General features: G+C 38.4%; 1 protein-coding gene across 1 annotated transcript in view; it reads right to left on the bottom strand.

The window, feature by feature from the left end:
• ACMSD (aminocarboxymuconate semialdehyde decarboxylase) overlaps nucleotides 1-15586 on the bottom strand; it is a 65092-nt gene extending 49506 nt beyond the window's left edge. The window contains exons 1-2 of the mRNA XM_026015572.2: nucleotides 15373-15586; nucleotides 7758-7802 (exon numbers count right to left, since the gene is read on the bottom strand). Coding sequence (XP_025871357.1) covers nucleotides 7758-7802; nucleotides 15373-15429 — 102 coding nt within the window. The 5' untranslated portion in view covers nucleotides 15430-15586. The remainder of the gene's footprint in view (nucleotides 1-7757; nucleotides 7803-15372) is intronic.
• Nucleotides 15587-24990: the final 9404 nt, after the last annotated feature.

The raw sequence follows: 24990 nt of genomic DNA, 5'->3' as shown, positions 1-24990 counted from the left end.
GACAGAACATGGAAGACTCCTAACTCTGGGAAACGATCTAGAGGTGGTGGAAGGGGAGGAGGGCGGGGGGTGGGGGTGACTGGGTGGGCACATGACGTGATGAGCACTGGGTGTTATTCTGTATGTTGGCAAATTGAACACCAATAAAAAAATAAATTTATTATTAAAAAAATAAATAAATAAATAAATAAATAAATAAATAAATAAATAAATATTTCCCCAACCAAGGTGCCTGGTGGGTTCAGTTGGAAGAGTATGTGACTCTTCATCTTGGGGTTGTGAGTTCAAGCCCCAAGAGGGGTGTAGAGATTACTTAAATTTTAAAAAACGTAAAAAAAAGAGTTCCCCAACCAACTACTGCCACCTGGATAAACCATTTCAAATACATCTCTAATACTTTTAAAGCCAGAACAGCATGACATAATAGAAATCATGGTACTGCAGGAGTCAGGAGACCAGGACCCTATTTTTAAACACTTAATCTTCCAGAACGTTGGATTCTAACTATACAATAAGGGCTTAGAGTAAGTGATGTCTAAGTTCCCTTCCCAGGATGTGCTGCTCAAATCCTCCCTCAGGAATAAAGGGCCTTTTCTCCTACCTTCTGGGAGTGTTGCCTACAGATAGCCCTGGACTCTCAGCCCCTGTGAGGAGATAAGAAGACTACCTCAGCTGAAAAGAGCCACCTGTAGGGTCCTGCTTCATTTCCAGAGAAGCCCACTTCTAGTGACTGACATGGAGGTATAAAGGCCTCCCTCTTTTGTCTTCCTGCATTCCCAACTTGGGACAATTCTTAAGGTTAGCTTTATAGCTCCTTGTAGGGTCAGCTGAGGCCTCCATTGAAACATCACAGCTCAGTATTGCCCTCTGTTCTATCCAGCTTTGTTCTCCTTCCACTGGTGCCCATTGTCATAGCACTTCCTGATAAACCGCCCACATGCTAATTTCTCTCTGAGTCTGATTCCCAGGGACCCTAACGTAGGATGCTTCTGCTTCTCACATTCTTATTCTAATACTGTTGACAAATATGTTCGAATATGGCTGGTATTTCAAATGACTGGTACTGCATGTATCATTAAAAAATGTATTTTCATTTAGAGAGGGAGACAAACCATGAGAGACTCCTAACTCTGGGAAACAAACAAAGGGTTGTGGAAGGAAGGGAGGTGGATGGGGGCAAGGGTCAACTGACTGAGCCACCCAGATGCCCCCGGGGTCAACTTTTAAAATCTTAAATCAGATTTGGCCACTGCCCCCCTTAAAACTCTTGAATCCCATTGGCCTCAAGGCACAATCTAGATGCCTTAACCCAGCTTGCAAGACCCTTTATGCTCTAACCTCTGCCTGCTTCTACAGCTTTATCACATATATACCTACACCTTTATAAATAGGTTCTTTGTTATTTTCTGAGTAGTCAATTTAAATGTGCCATTTGATTTCTGTTTGGAGGCTGATTGATTTAACTAAAAATATACGTAAACATGTTACACAATACTATTTGTTTCCATAGGTACTTGTATATATCAAATAAAATAATGGGCAAAGGTCTGGGAAGATACCCACTAAACTAAACTGTTAATACTAATTACTTAAAAATTTTTTTTTTCTTTTTAAATCTCTACACCCAATGTGGAGCTTGAACTCATGACCCTGAGATCAATAATCACATGCTCTACTGACTGAGCCAGCCAGGCACCCCAATAGGAATTACTTTTGAGGATAGGGAGTACCGATCCAAGGGAATTAACTATAGCTTTATCTCTAAAAGCCTTAATTTAAAAAGGAAAATTTATTCAAATATTACTTATGTAATAAAAAATTACATGAACCTTAAAAATAAAAACATGAAATGAGGGGATTGGATGAGGGCTTTAATCAGTTTTGTCCATGATCCCACCTTATGAAATGTATTTTTTCCATTGTGACCCATTATACCCAAATACATCTATTTATACAGTTACAAACTGAAACAGACGTTTCATGAAACTATACTTCTTACCATGAATGCATTCTGCTATTCTATTTTGTAGTCTGTTTTATTTTTTAAGCTGCTCTAATCCACTGCCTTGATATTATGATTCACTTGTGTTTCAACCCTTATTTTCAAACACTGACTAGATGATAACTAGTTCTACAGTTCTGTGATTCTTTAGTTTCATGAAAATTTCCCCCTGCCTTGGGCTTTCCACCTCTCCTGAAATCCCTTACTATTTTTTGTCTCTTTTGCTCAGCACAAAATTATTGCTATCTGTGTGTTCTTTATCCATTTGAGTGTTTTCCTGGCTCTCCAGTGACAGAGTGTGAAATAATAGAAAAAAAATATATTTTGGTCTCTGCCCCTGGTTCCTGGCACAAAGCTCCTAAAACCCTTGTAATTTCCTAAGTGATAAGAACACTAGGAGCATTTATCTTCTTTTTTTCTTCTTCCAAATTTTAATTTATATTCTAGTTAGTTAGCATATAATGTTCTATTGGTTTTAGGAGTAGAATTTAGGGGTTCGTCACTTATATACAACACTCAGTGCTCATCATAACAAATGCCCTCCTTAACACCTATCACTCATTTAGTCTATTCTCCACCCACCTCCCTCCATCAATCCTCAGTTTGTTCTCTATCATTAGGAGTCTCTTATGGTTTGTCTCCTTCCCTTTCCTTTTCTCTTTCAACCCCTCCTTCTGACATGTTTATCTGTTTTGTTTCCTATATTCCATATACGAGTGAAACCACATTGTATTTGTCTTTCTCTGGCTGATTTATTTCCTGAAGCATAATACACTCTAGCTCCATCCATGTCATAGCAAAGGGCAAGATTTTATTCTTTTTGATAGCTGAATAATATTCCGTTATGTGTATATATCACATCTTCTTTATCCATTCATCAATTGATTAGAGCTTTCTTAGTAGTTTGGCTATTGCTGATAATCTGCTATAAACATCATGGTGCACGTACCCCTTCAAATCTGTATTTTTATATTCTTTGCATAAATACCCATAGTGCAATTGCTGGGTTGTAGGGTAGTTCAACTTTTAACTTTTTTGAGGAACCTCCATATTGTTTCCCAGAGTGGTGGCACCAGTTTTCATTTCCACCAACAGTGCAAGAGGGTTTCTCTTTCTCCACATCCTTGCCAACTCTGTTATTTCCTGTGTTGTTAATTTTAGCCATTCTGACAAGTGTAAGGTGGTATCTCATTGTGGTTTTGATTTGTATTTCCCAGAGGATGAGTGACATTGAGCATTTTTCAGGTATCTGTTATCCATCTGGGTGTCTTCTTTGGAGAAATGTCTGTTCCTGTCTTCTGCTCTGGATTATTTGTTTTTTGGTGGTATTGATTTTGGTAAGATCTTTATAGATTTTGGATACGAACCTTTTATCAGATATGTCATTCACAATTATCTCGTCCCATTCTGTAGGCTGCCTTTTACTTTTGTTGACTGTTTCTTCACTATGCAGAAGCTTTTTATTTTGAAGTTCCAGTAGTTCATTTTTCCTTTGTATCCCTTGCCTCTAGCAATGTGTCTAGTAAGAAGTTGCTATAGTTGAGGTCAAAAAATTTGCTGCCTGTGTCCTCGTCTAGGATTTTGATGGTTTCCTGTCTCACATTTAGGTCTTTCATCCATTTTGAGTCTATTTTTGTGTATGGTGTTAGAAAGGGATCCAGTTTCATTCTTCTACATGTTGCTGTCCAGTTTTCTCAACAACATTTGTTGAAGAGACTGTTTTTTTTTTTCCATTGTATATTCTTTCCCATTTTGTCGAAGATCAGTTGACCATATAGTTGTGGGTCCATTTCTGGGTCCATTTTCTATTCTGTTCCATTGATCTATGTGATCTGTTTTTGTGCCAGTACCATATTGTCTTGATGACTACAGCTTTGTAGTAATAGCTTGAAGTCTGAAATCATGATGCCACCCACTTTGCTTTTCTTTTTCAGGATTGCTTTGGCTATTTGGGGTCTTTTGCAGTTCCATACAAATTTGAGGATTGCTTGTTCTAGCTCTGAAAAATGCTAATGGTATTTTGACAAGGATAGCACTAAATGTATAGATCACTTTGGGTAGTATAGACATTTTAACAGTGTTTATTCTTCCTATCCACAAGCAGGAATTTTTTCCCCCATTTCTTTGTGTCCTCTTCAGTTTCTTTCATAATTGTTCTATAGTTTTTAGTGTATAGATCTTTTACCTCTTTAGTTAGATTTATTCCTAGGCATCTTCCTGTTTTTGATGCAATTGTAAATGGGATAAATTCCTTGTTTTCTTTTTCTGCTGCTTCGTTATTGGTGTGTAGAAATGCAGCTGATTTCTGTGCATTGATTTTATATCCTGCGACTTTGCAGAATTCCGTATTAGTTGTAGCAATTTTTTGGTGAAGTCTTTTGGGTTTTCTCTATAGAATATCATATCTTCTGCAAATAGAAAAAGTTTGACTTCTGCTTTGCTGATTTAGAAACCTTTTATTTCTTTTTGTTGTCTGACTGCTGAGGCTAAAACTTCCAGTACTATGTTACAGAGTAATGGTGAGAGTGGACAACCTTGTCTTGTTCCAAACCATAAAGAAAAAGCTCTCAGTTTTTCCCCATTGAGGATGATATTAGCTGTGGGTCTTTCATATATGGCTTTTATGATGTTGAATATGTTCCATCTCTACGTACTTTGTTGAGGGTTACTAGGAATATCTCTTAATTTTAATATTTGGTCTTTGACCCTTTTAGCATAGGGATGCTAAAACCCTTGTAAATTCCTAAGTGGTAAGAGCACTAGGAGCATCTTTTGTTCTATTGACATGACTCTGAGTAGACTCCCAGATGACTCCTGGATGGAGGCTGGTCATCAGAAAGACCAAACCATGATTAGAAGCTTGGAATTTTCAGTCCCCCCACCACTTCTCCAGAGAGGGGAAGAGGGTTAGAAATGGAGTTAATAATTGAACATGCCTACATGAGAAAGCCTCCATAAAAATCCCAATAGGATGGGGTTTTGGGAACTTCCAGGATGGAGAACACATCCATACCGAGAGGATGATGAACTGCAACTCCATGGAGACGGAAGGTCCTGTGCTTGGGACACAGGTGAAAAACTGGATAGGTTTTTGTTTATGAGGGAAATCGTTTTGAAAGCAGCAACATGATGAGATCACACAGAATAGTGTGTGCAAAATGCTAATTGGATGGAGATGGTGTGTATATTATATACATGCACAGATATAAGTTTATGTGCATGTGTGTGCGTGTCTGTATTTGGATTCCCAGAGGCCCAAAAAACACTCAGTGGATGTTTCTAGACACTTCTGATCCATGGATTTGAAAAGTACCCTATGTCTACCCTCTGAAATACTCCTAGGTGTTCTTTCCCCACCACAAGCGGCTCCTGAAGGTAGGCTCTACAAACTGGCTTGCTACCTATACTTTTATCAGTATTCAGCCAAGAACAAATGGTATTTTCTTAGTTCTGAACAAAAGCTTTTCTGTGGCAAACAAATAGCCTTTGATTCATTTCCAGAGAATTGAAAAACCAAAGGTTAAGAAGTGAAACAAATGGCAGACCAGAAAAATGTTTTGGAAAGATTTTTCAGAGGATGGAAATCTCTAAGGTAAAAAAAAAAAAGAAAAAGAAAAAGAAAAGAAATCTCAGAGGTATATCAGTCTTACGGGCCACAAAATATTTGTTCAAAGGAATGTAGGAGAACAAAAAGAAATTTCAGCCGCCAAATACTGGATTTTCTCATTGCTTAGCTTTATTTCCATATTTATATATATTTGCATGTTGTTTTTCTAGTGACTGTAATCCCTGACCACTATAATTATGTAAAATACAGATCTGTTTCTGTTGTATTTTGATCTGTTTTGTTTTTGAGAGAGAAGGGAAAGAGAGTGTGACTGTTTTGTTCTATTAAATTCTGTCAGAAATATGTAGGTAGTAGATATGAAATTTATTTTTATTCCTATTTACTTTTGGAGATTTACTGTTCATGAGTCTCTTGCCATAAAAGCAAAATGAAGTGAATGCCATTCAAATCCAGTATTGAGTTTACAAATGAGACATAAACACTAATCACAGGCTATCCATTCTCCTGGACTTTCTAGTAGTCTTGTAATCAGCTCCATTCAGAATGTTCTCTGCCTTGGGGAGATTTAAGGCCAGTTGAGATCACTAGCTCTTGGGCTAAGAACTAGCATTTTTAATGGGAAGAGTGCAGCACAGTGTCTAAACCAGCACTTAGTGGGCACTATAATGAAGGTGAGAATGAGTTGCCCCAGAGATTTTGATGTTCAAAATGATTTCTTCTCCATTGCCTTCAGAATCAAGTACAAAGGCCTAGACCTATCCTCTATGGCCCTGTCTGATGAGGCTTCTGCCCATCTCCCCAGCTTCTTACCTTAGCTCCCTAAATTCTACCTATTTCTATTCATATTCCGCAGAGCGGTCAAGGTGGTCTTTTTAAGCCGTTAAGACCCTCCAGAAAATTTGTGTTGCACTGAGAATAAAATCTGGACTCCACAGCTGGGATACTCCTTGTGTCCCCAAAGTCCCTCCCTGATCTGGCCCCTGAGTACCTCACCAGCCTTATTTCCTACCATCTCCCCCTTTCACTACATCTCAGACATATTCCCTTCCTTTCTGTTCCTCAAACACAGCTCTTTCTCACTTGGTGGGCTTTGCAACTGATGTTTTTTGTCTAGGGACACTTGTCTAGGCTTTTTCTTCCTGTCCTCCGAGTCTTGGCTAGCTCCCTGAGCAGCCAGCTCAGTGAATCTTCTGGAATCACTTGCTACTACAGCACTGTTTTTTATTATATTTTCTGTTGTGATCACACTTGTCTCTCCCTGGAATTTGAGCACGATGAGGACAGTGAGTTCACCAGTGTATTCCCAGTATCTAGATTGGTGGGTCTGACACAAAAGGTGTCAGTATAAATCTGTGATTGAATGAATGGATGTACGAGCCAGTGGTTCTTAGGCTTGAGTGAATGTCAGAGTCACCAGAGGCTTGTCAAAACAATGGTCTGCCTGACCTTCAGATCCCTAAGTTGGTAGGTCCAGGGGTAAGAACCACTGAATTTGCATTTCTCCCATGTCACCCCTGCACATGGTAACTGTGCCTTCCTAGACCATGAGTCTTCTAGGGCCTGCCTCCAGGGCCTGTCTGCATTTAGCTGGAAGTTTAGTAATGTTCTCTCTGAACTCCATGAGAATAGGAGACGCCTCTGAAAGTGAAGTCAAATCTGATGTCTATGTAGCACTAGACTTCATCTCACTCTCAGCCCTCATTATTTCAGAATTCTTTGCCCCAAGCCTTCCTCTTCTTGCTTTTCCTTTTACCAGACTCAACCTTTAATACAAATGGCTATTTCTCCTTTTTATCTCCAATGTTTAATTTTTCCAGCTTGTGCTCATGCCTAAATAGTACCATTTATTTGGATGGCCTTAATATACAGTGATAACCTGTGGAAAGAGCCCAGGTTGCTTTCTTAAGGCAGAGCAATGAATGCTAAAATTGATTCTAGGGTGGAAAAAAGAAAAAAAAAAGATTTCTTAATGGCTTCTCAAATTGTAATTTTATCTTCCTAATTACTGCTCTTTGAAGTCACCCTCACTTTTCCTAGTAATTTTGAGAAACTCAGTGCTGCTCCCATGCCTACTATAAAGTCAATAAGAGGACATTAGTTGAGCTCCCTGGAAGCCTGCCTGCAAGAACATCTCAGGCTCAGGATGCCCCTGGTCTAAGGCACATTCGCGCTTTGAGATACACTCACCTTGCTGTGGTGTTGGAGCTGCACCCAGCCTCCATAGCCGAATCGCTGTGGGGGAGAAGCACAGTTAGACTGGAAGAAAAATTAGGGAGGATTGCAATAAAGGGGTATCTCTGGGGCAAAGGATCTTGAGCTCCATCCTACCAGGTATCACCTTCCTATTTTCTCCCCCCACATCCATGTATCACATACTCAGTATTGAGTACTGAGTACCAATTTACTTTTTTCCTCAAATATATTTATTCAGAAGGAAAAGTCTATATCACAGAAGTGCTTGTTTTACCTAGGTTGCAATTTTTTTAAAGTTGGGTTTGTTGAGGTGTAGTTTACATACAGTAAACTTACATCCTTTTAAGTGTAGATTCTATGTGTTTTGATAAACCCATGTTGGAATCAAAATAAAAATAGAGCCAGTCTTTCATCATCCTGAAATATAATCTCATGCTCTTTTACAGTCAACATTTGACTCTTGTTCTTAGTCCCCACCAGTCTGATTTCTAAGTTTGACTTTTCCAGAATGTTAAGTTAAATCATACTTTGTGCATCCTTTTTGAGTGGATTTGTTTTCACTTAGCAATACTTTTGAAATCCATCCATGTTGTTGCATGTATCAACAATTCAATCCTTTTTTATTGATGAGTAGTATTCCATTCTAGGGATATACCACTTTGTTTATCCATTCATCACTTGGTGGACATTTTGCTTATCTACTTACCTGCTATTATGAATAAAGTTGCTATAAACATTTTAAGACAGTTCTTTGTGTTTTAATTTTTCTTAGGTAAATATCCAGGAGTGGAATTACTTCAGGAGAAACCGCCACTTAGAAACTGTGACTGAAGTGGCTATAGCAGTCTGCATGCCCAACAACAAAGTATGAGAATTCCAGTTGCTCCATACCCTCACCTGAATGTGGTATTGTCAGTTTTCTTAATTTAGCCATTTCAGTAGGTATGTAGTGAATATCATTGTGGTTTTTATGTTTTTCTCTAATAACTAATAAAATTGAATAGCTTTTTAAGTACTTATTTTCCATATTTTCTTTGGTGAAGTATGTGTGAAATTTTTTTGCTAAGTTTTTTTTTCTCTAAATTGGGTTATTTGTCTTCTTATGACTAAGTTTTGAGAGTTGTTTATGTGTTCTGGATCAGATATCAGACACTAGGTTGCAATTTTTAAATGAGGATTAATATTAAAAAATACTTATTCATGTATCACCTAAAATCATTTCAGGGACCACCAGGAGTACGTGGACCATAAGGACTACTCTTTAGGAAATACCATCTTAGAACACTAACGCTGCTATTCAAACCATGGGTTATAGTCCATCAGTTGATCATGAAATTAGTTTAGTGGATAGTGACCCAGGCATTCTAAAAACCAAAAGAGTTTGTGTAGTGGATGCTGTCAGTGTCCCACTCATCTTCCCTCCCCTTGATACTCCTGTGCACACTGGCATTCCTTCACCTGCTAGCCCCTGCATTTCTTTGACAAGGGCTTCCCTGTTGCCTAGTAAAGCCAGCTTTGATCAGGTCCTTCTGGAAGATCAGAAGTCCCAGGAAATTAGTGCCCCCATTCCTGCACCCCCTCCCCCCGCCTCCACATCCCTCAACAAGTGACTGAAGGTGTATGTATATAAGTACACTGAAGACACTGGTTTCCCCATCCCTTGGTCATAATGAGTCTGAGATGAGGCATACATTCTACACTTTCATTGGCTGCCTTGCATTCCCTGTCTTATTTCTCCTCTCTACTGGTGTTTCCTGGGATCACCTCCAAAGTAAAATTACTTGCATTTGAATCTTTGTTTCAAGGTCTGCTTCTTGGAAAACCCAAGCTAAAATAGTAAAGGAATGAAATGGAATGGAGTAGAGGAGAGTAGACTAGAACAGAATAGAATAGAATAATATATTAGAATGTTTCCCATGTGGTATTAGTTTCATTAGACTTTTCCATTATATATAAGAGTGTACTAAGTCCTAATATAAAATATATTTCTTCTTGAGATTATGAATAAAAAATTTTCAGACTGCCTAACAACATAGGTATATATGATTCAGGTAACTATAGGTCTTGAAATTTCATTTTGTTCATTCATTCTTCAAACCCTCATGGAATCCCACCCCTGACTAGTTTTACTAGGGAAGAGAAAATAAAAGTGAAGCATACTTTCAGCCTTTGTGGAGAAGAGTCTTGAATGTGTGGGGCTGGGCTGGCAGCTATTAAAGGGTAATGGTGTGTAAGACATGCTGTGGTAGAGTAATATACAAGCTCTCTGGAGCCTGGAGGAGGGTATTGACTGACAACTTGAGTCATATGGTATCTAGGGAGGGAGGTTGAAAAGATAGTCTGGAGTTATATTGGAGAGGAACTTCCAATGTTCAGTGTTTCCATGCTTCAGAACAGTGACTCTCACAGTGTGATGGAAGAAGGGAAGGTGTGGGGGGTGGAAACAGTGATGTGAAGAGCTCATCAACAGCTCTTATCAGTAGTGATGGTTAGGGAAGCTGAACATCAGCTCAACTTCTTGCTTATTGTATTTGGATGAGACCAGCAAACAGTGGTTGTTTCTCATGCCATGCTATAGGGAAGTTGTCTTAAGGGAATCAGGTCTTGGCAGTCCCTCTTCCTAGCTGCCCTCTCACCTCCAGACTGTGGGGTGGCGGGTGGGGTGGGAGTTAGGCCTGCAGCATAGGGTGTATTGTATGTCTCTGTGGCTTTGACTGGGGCCTGACCCGAGAGATTTAAGATTTGGTAAATTCTGTACTAGCCTTATTCTCCCTTGGCATAAGGTCTGTTCTTAGTTCTAGTTCCAGGAAATCATATTAGCTCTGGAAATTTACTTTCCTCTTCCCTAAGTGACATCAGAGGACCTGGAGTAGTAGGCTGGGCATGCAAAGGAAACTGTCCACTAGGGGCTGTAGCTTCTTTTCCTTGTACCAAGTTTCTCCTTTGCCTATATCCCTCCACCCCAATCTCCTCATTTCATGCATTTAATACCCGTGTGCTTCCCCCACCCCTAACTCCACCTTCTCCTGGGTGAAGCTTTGGAGAGATGTATATTGGTAGAGGAGGTGGAATATGAGTTTAACCAGTTACATTTTAGAGTAAAACTTTCTCTTAAATTGGAAATTTGCCATTGCAATCTTATTTTACTATAGAAGAAAAGGTTTTTTTTTCCTTCTCTCCTTTTCTTCTTTCCTTCTCTATTTCTTCTTCCTCACTGTCTTTCTTACTTTTTCTTAATTTGCTGAGCAACTTGAACCTGTAAAGTTAGCAGGTTAAAGAAGTATTCCGTTGGAGGAGAGGAATCTTGTCACACATGACAAACCGTTTACAAAATCCTTGACTTTGTTGGAGTAACTTAGTATCTCAGAGTCACTGTTCCCTTATGTGTAAAATGAGGCATATTTTGTGCTTCATATATAGCTGTGACATAGGATTTTGTGAGAATTAATTAAGATAAAATCCACAGAAGCTATTGGTACCAGACCTGGTTTATAGAGAGGACCTCATAATGCTAACAACGATCATGATGATGCTGGTAGTGGCATTGGTGCTGGTGGAGGAGGTGGTGACAAAGGTGGTGATATTGATGGTCATAGTGTCTATAGGGATGGCAGTGGCAGTGGTAAAGGTTGTGAGGTAGTAGTGGTGATGGTTGTGCTAGTGAGCTTAGTGGTGGTGGTAGTGACAGACAGGGATGGCATTGGAGGTAGTATAGTGGTGGCAGCCTATATTATCCTTAGGTGGTGGAAGAAGGCATACCCTAGGGTTGGACATTCAAGAGTACTCTGAAAGAAGGAGCTCTGTGTTCCTCCTTCCTCTTTCTTGGGAAGCACAAAATTTGAAGACTTTGTGTTTCTCCTAAGCCCCCTGCAAAGGCCTAACCCATTTAGGGCAACTGCTCTAAGTTTGGGCTCTACACAATTCTGCAGCTGTCATCCTAGATTAAACCAAGCCTGGGGTCTGAAATTTATGAGCTTGAAAGTAGTTTTGGTGAGAGCATATGCCAGGAGGCATTTATAGTCTAAAAATGTTTGACTGACAATGACCAGTGTCCCTTAGGCATTTAAAGGCATGATAATAAAAAACAAACTAAAAAATTAAAGGGAATTCAGTTCTATATACAAGAGATATGTTTCCGAAATGGATTTATATGGATCGGAAGTAGATGAACAGAATGGCATTTTTAGTGTCTTGAGGATCTCACACTTTCATGAAGTGAGAAAGGAACTTCCTGTGTGATGAAACCAGATACACATTTCCTCAGAGGGGTTGCTTAAAAGTCAGGTTATATCTAGGATTTTGTCTCCTAAAGCCTGACAGTGATCAAGGGCAATTAAATCTTTGCGAATGAAAAAATATGTAAATATATTTATATTTTTAGTAAAGGCCAGAATTTTTTGACCCCATATAAATCTTTGCAAATCTTACTATTGGGCACAAAGTAGGTAGTCCATAAGTTCTACTGAAGGAAAAAAAAAAAGCCAAGACCTTATTATCATCATTGTTGTTATGAATGACCTCATCATGGATCAACCTGAAACAATGTTCACCATGTTTCCTTGACTCATATCCTCCTCTTTATGACAGCAGAGAGTGGGGGTCCTGATGTATCAGAAACAATTTAATCAAGCACCCCATTTCTACTTCTTTCCACCTGAGATAGTTTTCTTCCCCCTAAGGATCTTTACTGTAAGTCTGAGTAAAATCGTTATTGCAAGTGAAAATGAAAAGATTTCTCAAATCCCAGGCCTTTGTAATCATTAGTTAATTATCAATCCAGGCATGTTGATTCTGCTTTTCTGTTTCTTTACTGCATTAGGAGGTCAAGGTTATTGAGATGTGTCCATTAATGTTTAATAAGGAAAGCAGTTTGGAAAACAGCTATTAGTTCTTCCAAAGGGGCTTCATCTTTTGAAACAAAACTAGTACTGGCTTCTTTTCATTCTTTTATTGGAAAGTTTGAAAAAAAATGGTGAGAAAAGATCAGAGATTGTTTTGCAATGGTATTTTACCCATTAAGAAACAATTTAAAGACATAGGAAAATCTGCTGTAATTACTGAACTATACGAACACTAAGGCCTCATGTCACCTTAATACTCACCACTGTGACCATATGGATTGGAAATGGGGAGAGAGGGAAAAGAATCCCAGTACTATTTATATGTATATTTATTTATCACACTCCTCCCAGTTTGAAAACACACAACCATTTTCTGCTGTTTTTTTTCCATCATTGGTTTGCCTGCAATCAAATGAAAACTTCTACCATATAACAGATCCGCTTGCTTGACCTGTGGGTTGAAATCAGATTACAGTGATCCGTTGACAAGGCCCTCAGTGGGTTTACATGACTGTGGGGAATTGAGGAACAGGTTGGTGTCGAGGGAGGCAGGGGCATTGGGGAACAGAGACAAGCAGGGACATCCCTTATAGCAGTGATATTCTCCTGAGCCAGCTCTATCAAGGTAGTTGTGGTGGAAATGCTGCAGAGGAGCCACCACAGTCCCATATAGCTCTGGGATAATGGGCTCATTTCTGAATCTCAGGCACTGATTGGTCCAGCAAAGTTAATAATATAAATCCTATTTGCAAGTACATGGTTTTTATGTGAATCAAATACCTCTGTCTCTATCTCCATCTCTCTCTCCCTGGAAGTCTGAGTATAATGGTTATTATTACTATTATTGTATCATCAGCATTATTAAGTGTATCAGTTATCTTCTTGCAGCATAGTAGATAGAACCCTGGTTTATTGGGACAAAAATGCCATTCCATTCTTCTGAGGCAACAGCTAGAAGTTAAGAAGGGGGGGCCACCTGTGTGGTTCAGATGGTTAAGAGTCCAATTCTTGGTTTTGGCTCGGGTAGTGATTTCAAGGTTGTGAGATATAGCCCCTGGTTGAGCTCCACACTCAGCGTGGAGTCTGCTTGAGATTCTCTCTCCCTCTCCCTCTGTCCCGAACCCCTTCTCAAATAAATAGCTCTTAAAAAAAAAAAAGGAGAAGGAAGATTAAGAGCCAGCAGAACATGTGCTTAGGACATCTCCAGGACACACCTTATGGTTATAGCCTCCCTAAACTCTGCATCTTTCAGTTTCCTGAGCAGTTTTAACAATGCCTTTGGGGCCCTGCATTGGGTGGGGGCACCTAGAAATTGTTAGCTCTTGGTGACAACTTCTCTGCTCAAACTGGAAAGAGGCTTTTGGGTGGGAGCTGATAATGAGAGATGGGGGTTGTGGTATAGGATACTAGGTAGAAAGTTTTTTCCCTTCAGCAAAGAGGAGGCACCATTTTAGGCTGCTCTGGATCTTCATCACTAACCTTGTGAAGTGGTGTTTACACCCTAATAAAACATGATGAGGACAGTAGCATTCAGAGCAGCAAGTTCCCATGCAGGCACTTAAACTCCTGGAGGGGTCAGTTGGTGCAGTTAGTGTACTATCTGCTTTATATATATATATATATATATATATATATATATATATAATATTTGTTTTATTGAAGTTCGATTTGCCAACATATAGTATAACAGTGCTCATCCCGTCAAGTGCCCCCCTCAGTGCCTGTCACCCTGTCATCCCATCTCCCCACCTGCCTCCCCTTCCACTAGATGGTTCAGCATCATATGTAGTTTTCAATCTACAATGTCTACCATCCACCTTACCTAAAGTACTAAGGACAAAGAAACAAGATTAACATTCTTCCAGAGACGGCTATGAGAAGAAAATAGTTTCACTTTCTTGCACAGTAACCATATTTTAATTAGAGTTTGTGTTATTCATTTTTCCTCACTTGGGATTAAAAAGATAAAACATTATCAGTGGCATGAAAATACTAGAGAAGGCTGAAGATTGGGTAAAACCTGATACTTAGCCTCAATAAAATTCAAACCAATTTTAAATTTCTTCATGTTCCCCACCTCCTTCTTTTAGTATTCATTCAAAAGTTCTTAATGACAAAAGGAAATTTCCCTCTTTTGAGAAACACAGAGAAAGAGACACTCATTGTACAAAGACTTCATGTCATTTTCTCTAGGGTTTTTTGATGTTCCTACTCTCTAGTTCATAACAAGGATTTATAGCTTAAAGAACATCAAAAGGAAAGGTTTCAGACAGTGTCCTAAAATAGACTTAAAAAAATTCCACAAAGCTATCTCTTGGTGCTTCTAAAACTTATTTTAAACATTTTGGAAAGGAGATGTGTTTTAAAGTCCTGGAAGCCTATCACATTCCATTTTTTTAATAGTTTTTTACTTGAAACTGTAACTTTAAATTCTGTAGTTGGCACGTATCTTCCCAGCAGCTGAATATGTGATTTAAATGGAAGTAAAACTGCCTGACTTAAATTGTCCAGAAATTTTAAAGAATGCCTCATTTGAGGAGAAAAGGGGATTTTAAGAAGCAGTAACTCTTTGATCAATGTTCTTTCAAAATAAATATGAAAGTAATTTTTAAAAACTGGGAAATCAGAGCTACCAAATAATTTAAAATCACTCCCAGAGCAGAGAAACTTAACATCTAATTCCCCAAAGAAGAGATAGACCTGTAATAGAAGCAGTGAGAAACTCTGGAGAAGTTCCAGAAATAATTCAGCAGATTAATTACCATTACCTTTTTTAGATCTGGCCATTCTTTTGGTAGAATATGACTATGGATGTCAATTTTCATCTCCACAGGATCAGAGGAGAAGCATGTAAAGAAAGATGTTTTGGTATCAAGAGATCTCTAAAGACCATGGAGCTAATTGATTCACTTAGTCCCTTTATAGCTACTTTCTGGCACCAGTCAGTAGGCTTACTCAGCTCAGTCTAGGTCCACTGGAACTGCCTTATTAAAGTTCAGAATTCTGTTTATTTGTCAACTTGGCTTTAGGTCAACAACTCTTTGGTAATCAGGACTCTAGGCACTAAATTAAAAAATAAAATAAAACACTGTACTAAACCTTCTGGGGTCAAATGTAACTGCTAGGTGCTTTTGAGATAGCATGTCCAAAAATTGGCTAATCTGTGTTTAAATATTTCATTTTTTTTTTCGAGATATAGATAGTAACAAATCTGGGGCACCTTGGTGGGACAGTTGGTTGAGCATCCAACTCTTGGTTTCTGCTCAGGTAGTGATCTCATGGTTGTGAGATCCAGCCCCAAGTAGGGCTCCAGTGCTCAGCATCGGAGTCTTCTTGAGATTCTCTTTTCCTCTCCCTCCACCCCTCCTGCTCGTGCTCTTTCTTTAAAATAAATAAGTCTTTAAAAATATATACACATAGTAAAAAATTAAATAGTACATGATTAAAAATCAAATAGCACAGATGGTTTTTAAAGAACAGTTGATCACAGATTCACCTTATCATTGGTTTCATTTCCCAGAATCAACCAATTTTAATGTTTTTTGTTCAGTTTCTTTTTTCAGTTATTTATTGTGATGTCTTTAAACAATATTGATCAATTGTCCTGTTCATGAAAATTTAGCACTTTGAAAAGTTATGGGGAAAGTTTTACCTTTATGTTTAAATCAGAGAAAGAGCCCATTTTTCATGCGTGTTATTCTTCCCATTGTGTTTTTCTTTCATTTGTTCATTCATGCATTTAACATTTTTTGAGAACTACTATGTGCTGAGGATATAAGGTTGAATGAGGTGAAATAATGCATGTGTTGTAAGAGATAATTATGCACAGCTTAAGTGCAGGGGAAAGAAGAAAGTAACCATTCCACTGAGAGTTGTCAGAGCACTTTGGGTAGGGCTTCCACTGGAGCATATAGTGGGGCTCCTGGTAATGCATCTAAGAGAGCCTAGAACAAAGCAGCTCTTTGTTATTCTCTGTTAACCTTTTCTATTCCTGGAAAGCTTAAAATGTTCAAGGATCTAAGGTCCCTGGCGCAGCCTTGAAACTGCTTTGGGATGCTCCCTTCATCTCAGTCTCCACAGCACAGAGACTAAATTGTCAAAAAAGCCTTCCTACAAGGCTGTTCAACTAGATTCTGGGTAAACTGTAACCAACATTCTTTTCAACTAGATTCTGGGTAAATTATAACCAGTTAAACTAGATTCTGGGTAAATTATAACCAGTTAAACTAGATTCTGGGTAAATTATAACAAACATTCCTTAAAATGCTGCTCCACTTGAAAGAAAATAAAGCAAATCCTCAAGATCCATTTTTAAAAAGTTTGATGAGCTAAAACTGAATAAATGAGCCTTAAATCAACATGCCAATACCCAAAGTAGGTGTAAGCACTTTTAGAGCACTTTCTATGTTGCAGGAAATTTTTCAAGCATTTTACTCATATCAATTCACTTATTCCTTATCACAGTCCTGTGACTGTTACTAATTATTAGTATCCATTTTTGTATCAGAGGAAAATGAAGCACAGAGAAGTTAGGTAACTTGCCCGTGGGCATACAAAAAGTGGTAGGGACAGAATTTGAACTCAGGGATTGTAGATTCAGAATTCTAGAGCTTTGAGGATTAATATCTCACAGGGAAGTAGGAAAGCATACCATGGGCTTGTACAAAACGGAGACCTGTTCATTAAATTAGAATTCTTTAACAAATATTTTATTTATATAATTTTTGTTTATTTCATTTGAGGGAGAACATGAGTGAGAGAGGGGCAGAGGGAGAGGAAGAGAGAATCTTTCAAGCAGACTCCCTACTGATCAGGGAGCCTGATTTGGGGCTTGATCCCAGGACCCTGAGATCATGACCTGAACAAAAGGCAGATGTTTGACCAACTGATCCACCCAGGCACCCCTAAACTAGAATTCTTGAATGAGCTAAACCTCTAGCAAATAAGTAGACTAGAAGAAAAAAAAACCCACTGGTCAACAATGGGAGTCTGTAAGGACACCTGTCTGTCTCCATTATCAGAAAAAAAAAGGAAGAAAAAGAAAAGAATTAATAACAAATTTCTTTGAGAATTTCTTTGAAAAGTATTATCCAAAGACAGCTATTGAAGGTTTTAGTTAAAGGTTTTAGTTAAAGTGGTAGAAGGTTGATAATCCTTGACTACTCCATCTCTACCCATGTTCAGAAAGAGAAAATAGAAATCTTTCTTGGAGAAGACACCCCAAATTAGCCCCCTCAGTATTGGCACAGATTAAGGTCAGGAAAAAATTATATACACATGAGGGGAAAAGCCACCATGACGGAATGCCCACAGAAATAGTTAATAGATTTAAATCTCCAAGGACACAAATATTAGAGTTATTAAGCATAGAATATAAATTTATTTTATATGAAGTGTTTAAATAAATAAACATTTACAAATTAAGGGACTATCAAATGATCAACCAAGTTTGAAAAGTGACAAAATAAAACTTTTATAAAGGAAAACGTAATAATTTAAATAAAAAACGCAGTGGATTAAGCAGCAGAATAGACATAGTTGAATGGAGAATTAATGAACTGGAAGAGACTTGCACAGAGAGATGAAGGGATTGAATATATTTAAGAGTGTCACAGAGTACAAAGGATAGAATAAGAAAGTCTAAAAGGAGTCTAACAATAAATAAATAAATAAATAAATAAATAAATAAATAAATAAATGGAGTCTAACAGAAGTGCTAAAAGAGTAGAGAGAGAAGTTAGAGGAGAGATATACCAAGAGATAATAGCTGAGAATTTTCCAGACCTGATGAGCCAACAAATCCAAGAATCAAAAGCTATATTAAGAAAGATTAACAAAAATAACTTCATTTCTAGAAACCTTGTAGTGAAACTGCAGACCGCCAGTAATAAAGATTAGATCCTATGAACTGCTAGAAAGAAAAAGAATGCCTTAAAAACTCAGCAATTAGACTTTCAGCCAACTTCTCACAGCAATAATAGGAGCCATAGGACAACTGAAAATATGCTCAAAAGGCTGATATACATGAACTGTCAACCTGGAATCATATACTTTGTAAAACTTAATTTTAACGATAAGGGGAAAATAAAGATATCTTCAGGTGAAAACTGAGTTTGCTACCAAAAGACTTTCACTTAAGGAATTCCTAATGATGTACTCCAGAAAGGAAGAAAAAGACTCCAGAAATAAGGTCTGAAATATAAGAATGAGTGGGAAGCAAAGAAACTGGTGATCGTATAAGAAATTCTAAATAATATTAAATATTTAGAATAATGCCAGTCATAACAATGATAATGCCTTCATTAAGGAGTTACATTACTTGCAAAGGGTTGTTCAGCCATACATTTTTTGGTTTTCTCTCCAAGGTATGCCCTCCTGACAGCAAATGTCCTAATTTGACATTTTTGCAATCTGGATAAGCTGAGCCTTTCCTAAATCACCAAGTCCTGATTCCCTTTTTCTTAGTAGTTTTTCAGTATTTTTCTTCTTGTATTTTACTGTAAGCACCAAGAAGGAACAAGGATGAATCTTTGACACTTTTCTTGGAAATCTCCTCAGTCAAATATCTAGTTTCATCACTTGTAAATTCTTATTTCTATAGAACTGCAGGACACACAGTAGGACTAAGTTTTCTGCCACTATAATAACAAGGACCCCTTTCCTCTACTTCTATCATGTTCCTCATTTCCCTCTGAGCCCTCACCATATTTCTATCAGTGACTTATTTATGAGGATTTAGGTATTCTCTGAGACAATATAGGCTTTCTCTGCCATGATTTCCTTCTGAGTGCTCACTGGTAGCATCATTTGCATCCACATGTCTATTAACAGCCTGTTTAAGGGAAACTAGGATTTTCTTCTATCATACACTTCAAAGTTATTCCACCTTCTACCCTATTCAGTTCCAAAACCACTTTTACTTTTTTTTTTGCATTTGCAACAGCAACATCTCACATCTGGGTACCAAAATCTGTATTAGTTTTCAATTGCTGCTATAACAAAGACTACATCCTTTATGGTTTATAATCATAGAAGTTTATTCTCTGACTGTTTTGGAAGTCAGAAGTCTAAAATGGGTCAGCAGGGCTTTGTTCCTGCTGAAAGCTCTAGAAAAAAATCTGTTTCTTGCCTTTTTTGTCTTTCTAGAGACTGCATCCTTGGCTCAGACCCCATCCTCTATGTCCAAAGCTAGCAGTATAGTATCTTGTAGTCTTTCTCTACATTTGTGTCATCACACTATCTTTTTTTTGACTCTCTTTCATCTCCCTCTTCTAAGATATATTGGACTTACCCAGATAACTCATGATAATTTCCCCATCTCAAAATCCTTAACATCATCACATTTTCAAAGTTCTTTTAACCATGTAAAGTACATTTTCACAGGTTCTGGGAATAGAACATGGGAATCTTTAAGTGGAGAGTATTATTCAGCCTACCACAATTAGGCATGGTAAAAATTTCAGAGTAACTACTGAAGAATATACACAGAATATATAACTTTCAACCCTGTTAAGTGGAAACTGGAATAAGAAAAAAAATCAATTTAAAAGAAGGCAATAGAGAGGAAAAAGAAACATAGAAAAAGTAGGCAAATAACACACAATAAAATGACAGAAATAACAACATCCAGCTAAATATTGTTTATTAGAAACATATTTAAACTCGGAAGATATAGTTTGAAAGTAAAAAGGAAAGAGAAAATAGCAGAAGCAAACTCTAACTAAAAGAAAGTCATGATAGCCATGTCTGTCATAACACTTCACATTAGTTCCTTCACATTAGTTCAATTAAAAGAGACCATAATACAAAAAGCATTGTTAAGGCACAGGAGGATCACTATAATAATAAAATGTTCAGCTAAGTACAAAGCCATAATAATTCTAAATTTGGTATACCAGATTGCCTCAAAACATGCAATGCACACAACACATATTCCAAATATATATATATTTGAAAATTTTTCCAACATATGTCTCTCAATTATTAAGTCAGATAAAAATTGTCTATAGGGAGCTGCAGAGGAAGGCCTCAACACTGGGGAGCCACTAAAGAACCTCAAAAGCATTCCACAGAGAAAGAGAGCATTTTAAGCTCTAGCCTGCCCACTCTGGAGCCTAAGACATTTTACCACAGGGTCATTTAATTAGCAGTTGTTCTAAAGCCCTGACATTTTTACTCTCTCCCTGCTTCGGCTCTCCCAGGAAAGGAGATCAAGCTCAGAGAAGAGGAGAATTGCCAGTTGGGAAAGGAGAAAAAAGAAATGTGTCCCACCTGTGGGAGGAAAATCCTTACCTTTCAATGAGGATTGAAGAGATAATTAATGTATTTTGGTGGGTATTTTTCAGTTTTTCAACTGAGACTGGGTTTGCAATTTAAAATGAGCTTGGAAATTTTTATTACATAAAAATGAATGGAAATGTCATGGTGTCTGCATAGGTTTTCATCCAGAGAGAGGAGGAGGAGGACTGCCTTCACCAAACAGTATTAAAGAGAAAGTGGGAGATTTGAAATGATGCATATGTAACATCTGATGAGCTCTGTGTTTAGCGTACCTATCACAGAAGAAGAGAGCAATAGTTCTATTTTTGCTTATGAAGACAGACAAACTTTTTGGCTAAATGAGCAGGAGGTTATAGAGTCCTTGACCCTTTCATTTCCCACTACAGTGATGAGGAAAGTGACAACAAAAAAGGAAAATTATATAAGATCTCATCTCCACATTTAAGAAGATGAATTATAAATCAAATGAGCTTTATACTCGTTTATACTGGCATTCCTTTGTGGAAAAGGCAAGAGGTCCTTAAATTATTCAGTATTGAAGTGTATAAAAATAAAAAAATGGTTTAGACTAAGTCTGAGTGGCTCCTCTCTCCTGGCTCTAATCTGATGGCTATGAGTCAGCTTAAATACCAGGCTTTGACTCCTGACTATTGCTTCTTTGTTGGATGGTCTTGGGAAAGTTACATTGTCTCTGTCAAATAGGAATGATACCAGAATTGATCAAATAGAGTTATTATTGTAAATAATAACTTGAGTAATATAAAACTATCAGCTATGAATTATACCATGATGTCTAATCCAATTATTTCTTAGTCTGCCATATGCAAAGACTGACAGGAAGTTTGATATTAGTCAATTTGAAGGACCTTGCTTTCCTTTTCTTAGATTATACCCCGAACCCTGGGTTTCTGTGATCCAGGACTATGGGGTAGGGGTGTACCCTCTGTTACGACCACCAGGATTATGTTTCTCCTTGGCCAGACCTGTGTGTGCCACTTGAAGGTGGGCAGCTCCACTGGTTGAAAGGACCACTCCTCTTCTCCAATTCCCCCCACCCCCACAATCAATAAATTGCCAAGTTCTTTTTTTTTTTTTTTTAAAGATTTATCCATTTATTTGAAAACGAGAGAGAGAGAGAATGAGTGAAAGGGGCAGAGGGAGAGGGAGAGAGAACCTCAAGCAGACTGCATGCTGAGCATGAAGCCTGATGCAGGGCTTGGTCCAAGTATCCTGAGATCATGACCTGAGCTGAAACTAAGAGTCAGACACTTAATCAGCTGTGCCACCCAGGTGCCCCTTACCAAATCTTTTTATTCTAATCTCATTGCATCTTTCAACTTTGTTCTCTTCTCTCCAGTCTTACTTTGAGGCTCATACCATCTTTGTCCAGGATTGTTTAATTGCCCACTAATCGCATCATGGTGCACTGTAATCCATCCACAGGGCTCTTGACCAACATGATCTTCCTAAAACACCAAACAATCTCATCTCCTTCAATGTAACACTTTTTACAATTTTTCACTGCTAAGTCCAAGCATGCATGGGAAACAGGGCCCCATGGGTACTTCACTTCTTTTGTCTCTGTGCTTTGCTACTGTGCTCTGTGCCCTAGTCACAAGGAATATTTGTGCCTCCCAAATATGATATATTTTTCTCTTGGTCTTTATTAATGCCTTCTTTGAACTATAACGCTTGGAATAATTTTTCCCTTTCCTTTCTGCCAGTTGTACATCTATCCATCACTGAATATTAAACATCACCTCCTCTATGAAGCCTCTTCTGACAATACCAATCTCCAAATGACAAAAGAGAACTACTTCCTCCTGGAAGAGTTAGCTGAGGGAATGAGAAGGAATGACCCTGAAAAAGCTGTGAATGGTATCTTCACAGACACTGGAATCCTATGGGATGCCTGGGTGGCTCAGCGGTTTGGCGCCTGCCTTTGGCCCAGGGCGTGATCCTGGAGTCCTGGAATTGAGTCCCACGTCGGGCTCCCTGCATGGAGCCTGCTTCTCCTTCTGCCTGTGTCTCTGCCTCTCTCTCTCATGAATAAATAAATAAAATCTTAAAAAAAAAAAAAAAAGACACTGGAATCCCATTCTACTACCTTTTCCCAGGCTTCTAGATTTTGGTACCCAAGGATGTCTTTATCTCTCTCTTCCTTATCAGTTCTTGCTACTTGGAAAAGAGCTAGTTTCAATCTTTTGCACATGAATTTGAATTTTTTTTACTTCCAGGCACTGTTGAATTAATGAATTTTTGAGTAAACACCATGGGACCAGGGACTGTATTTGTCTTGTTGTCTGTTATATCCCTAGTGAAAAACAACTGTGTAGGTGCTTGTGATGGTTAATTTTATCTGTCAACTTGGCTAGGCCACAGTATCCAGTAACTGGATGTTTCTGTGAAGGTTTTTTAGGCGGATGGGATTAACATTTGAATGGATGGACTTTGAAAAAAGCAGATTATCCTCCATAACATGGATGAGGCTCCTCTACTCACTTGAAGGCCTCAATATGAAAAGGCTGTGCACAAGAGGGAATTCTCAGAGCCCTCAGATTCTAAATGCAGCACCAACTCTCTTGGGGCCTCCAACCTGTCAGGCTATCGCACAGATTTTGGGCTTGCCATCCTTTACAATCACATGAACTAATTCCTTAAAATAAGTCTCTCTCTATATATACATCTTATTGGTTCTATTTGTCTGGAAACTTTGTCTAATACAGTGCTTTGAAGTATTTCATACTCAACAAACTAATAAGTAAATAAACATGAATAAGTGGATAAAGTATCTTTTTCAGGAACGTTTCTAAGTCTCATGTGAAACTGTTATGTGAAAGATCTAGCCTTTACCCAATATAATGCAGCAACAGGTGCCGTCTTAGTATTTCTGTGAACTCTGTGGCCCTTTTTGTATTTGAAAGATAGGTGTTCATGAGTAAAAACTTGAGCTTCTTCCAGTTCTTGGATTTTGAGGTCTTTAAATTAAAAAAAAAAAAAAGATTTATTTATTTATTTGAGGGAGGAGGGGAAAAGGAAGAGAGGGAGAGAAAAAGAGAGAGAGAAGTAGACTCCCCACTGAACATGGAGCCGGATGGACACAGGGCTCAGTATTACAACCCTGAGATCATGATCTGAGCTGAAATCAAGAGTCAGATGCTCAGCTGACTGAGCCATGCAGGTGCCCTGGATTTTGAGTTTTAAAAGCCTTAGCCTGAGTCATTGATAGAAAGACTGAGCCATAAACTTTGTAGGATACAGGGTTGAGATGATGTTTTCACCCATGCTAACTAACTAAAGACCTCTCAGACCAGCCAGAAAGGAGTCAGAGGAGGAGAGGTGAGTGTGATACTATGGGTCCTTGAGGAGGACATCCTTCCACAGCCAAGCCTGGGGGCTGTGTGGGAGAAGAAACTCTAGATAGATCATGAGACCTTGATCTGGTAATAGAAGGAACCTGTGCCTTCATTCCCAAGCAGTGCCTAGGAAGGTGGCAGGGAAATGTGGCTAAATATTATACCCAGACAGAGAAGGCTTCACGTAGTTAAGCATAGTGCCTAAAGCTTAGTAAGACAAGAGAGCTACAGAGTGATCCCAAAGGGAGACTAGAAGTAGCTGAAAACAAGCCAGTCATGAAGGAGCCTAGGGTGAGTCAGCAGGCACCTGCATGTGTTTGTGATGGAAGGAAGATGTTCCAGCAGATGCCAACATAGACGGTGGTCCAAACCACATACTACCTCTGCCTGCTAATGCCCTGGGCTACCAAAGAGACTAAGGGGGATCTGGAGAAATAGTTTAGAGTGTGGACTACAGCATGACTTATAAAACTTTGTTTCTTTGAGCAAATAACTGATTTTCTGTGTACTCCTCTCCCATACATAAAATAGGAGAATACTCAATTCTAGCTTGGACTGTCATAAGAATCAAATGAGTTAATTTCTTTGCTGGTATGGATCTGTTCAGGTTTTCTATTTCTTGGTATTTCAGTTTTGGCAGTTTCTATGAATCCATCCATTTCTTCTAGATTGCCTAATTTGTTGGCACATAATTGCTGATAATATTCTCTTATAACTGTATTTCTTCAATATTGATTGTGATTTCTCTTA

Source organism: Vulpes vulpes, chromosome 5, assembly GCF_048418805.1.
Source record: "Vulpes vulpes isolate BD-2025 chromosome 5, VulVul3, whole genome shotgun sequence".
NCBI classification, from domain to species: domain Eukaryota; kingdom Metazoa; phylum Chordata; class Mammalia; order Carnivora; family Canidae; genus Vulpes; species Vulpes vulpes.
The sequence above is the reverse complement of the archived record's forward strand: the minus strand, read 5'-3'. Positions and strand labels throughout refer to the sequence as shown.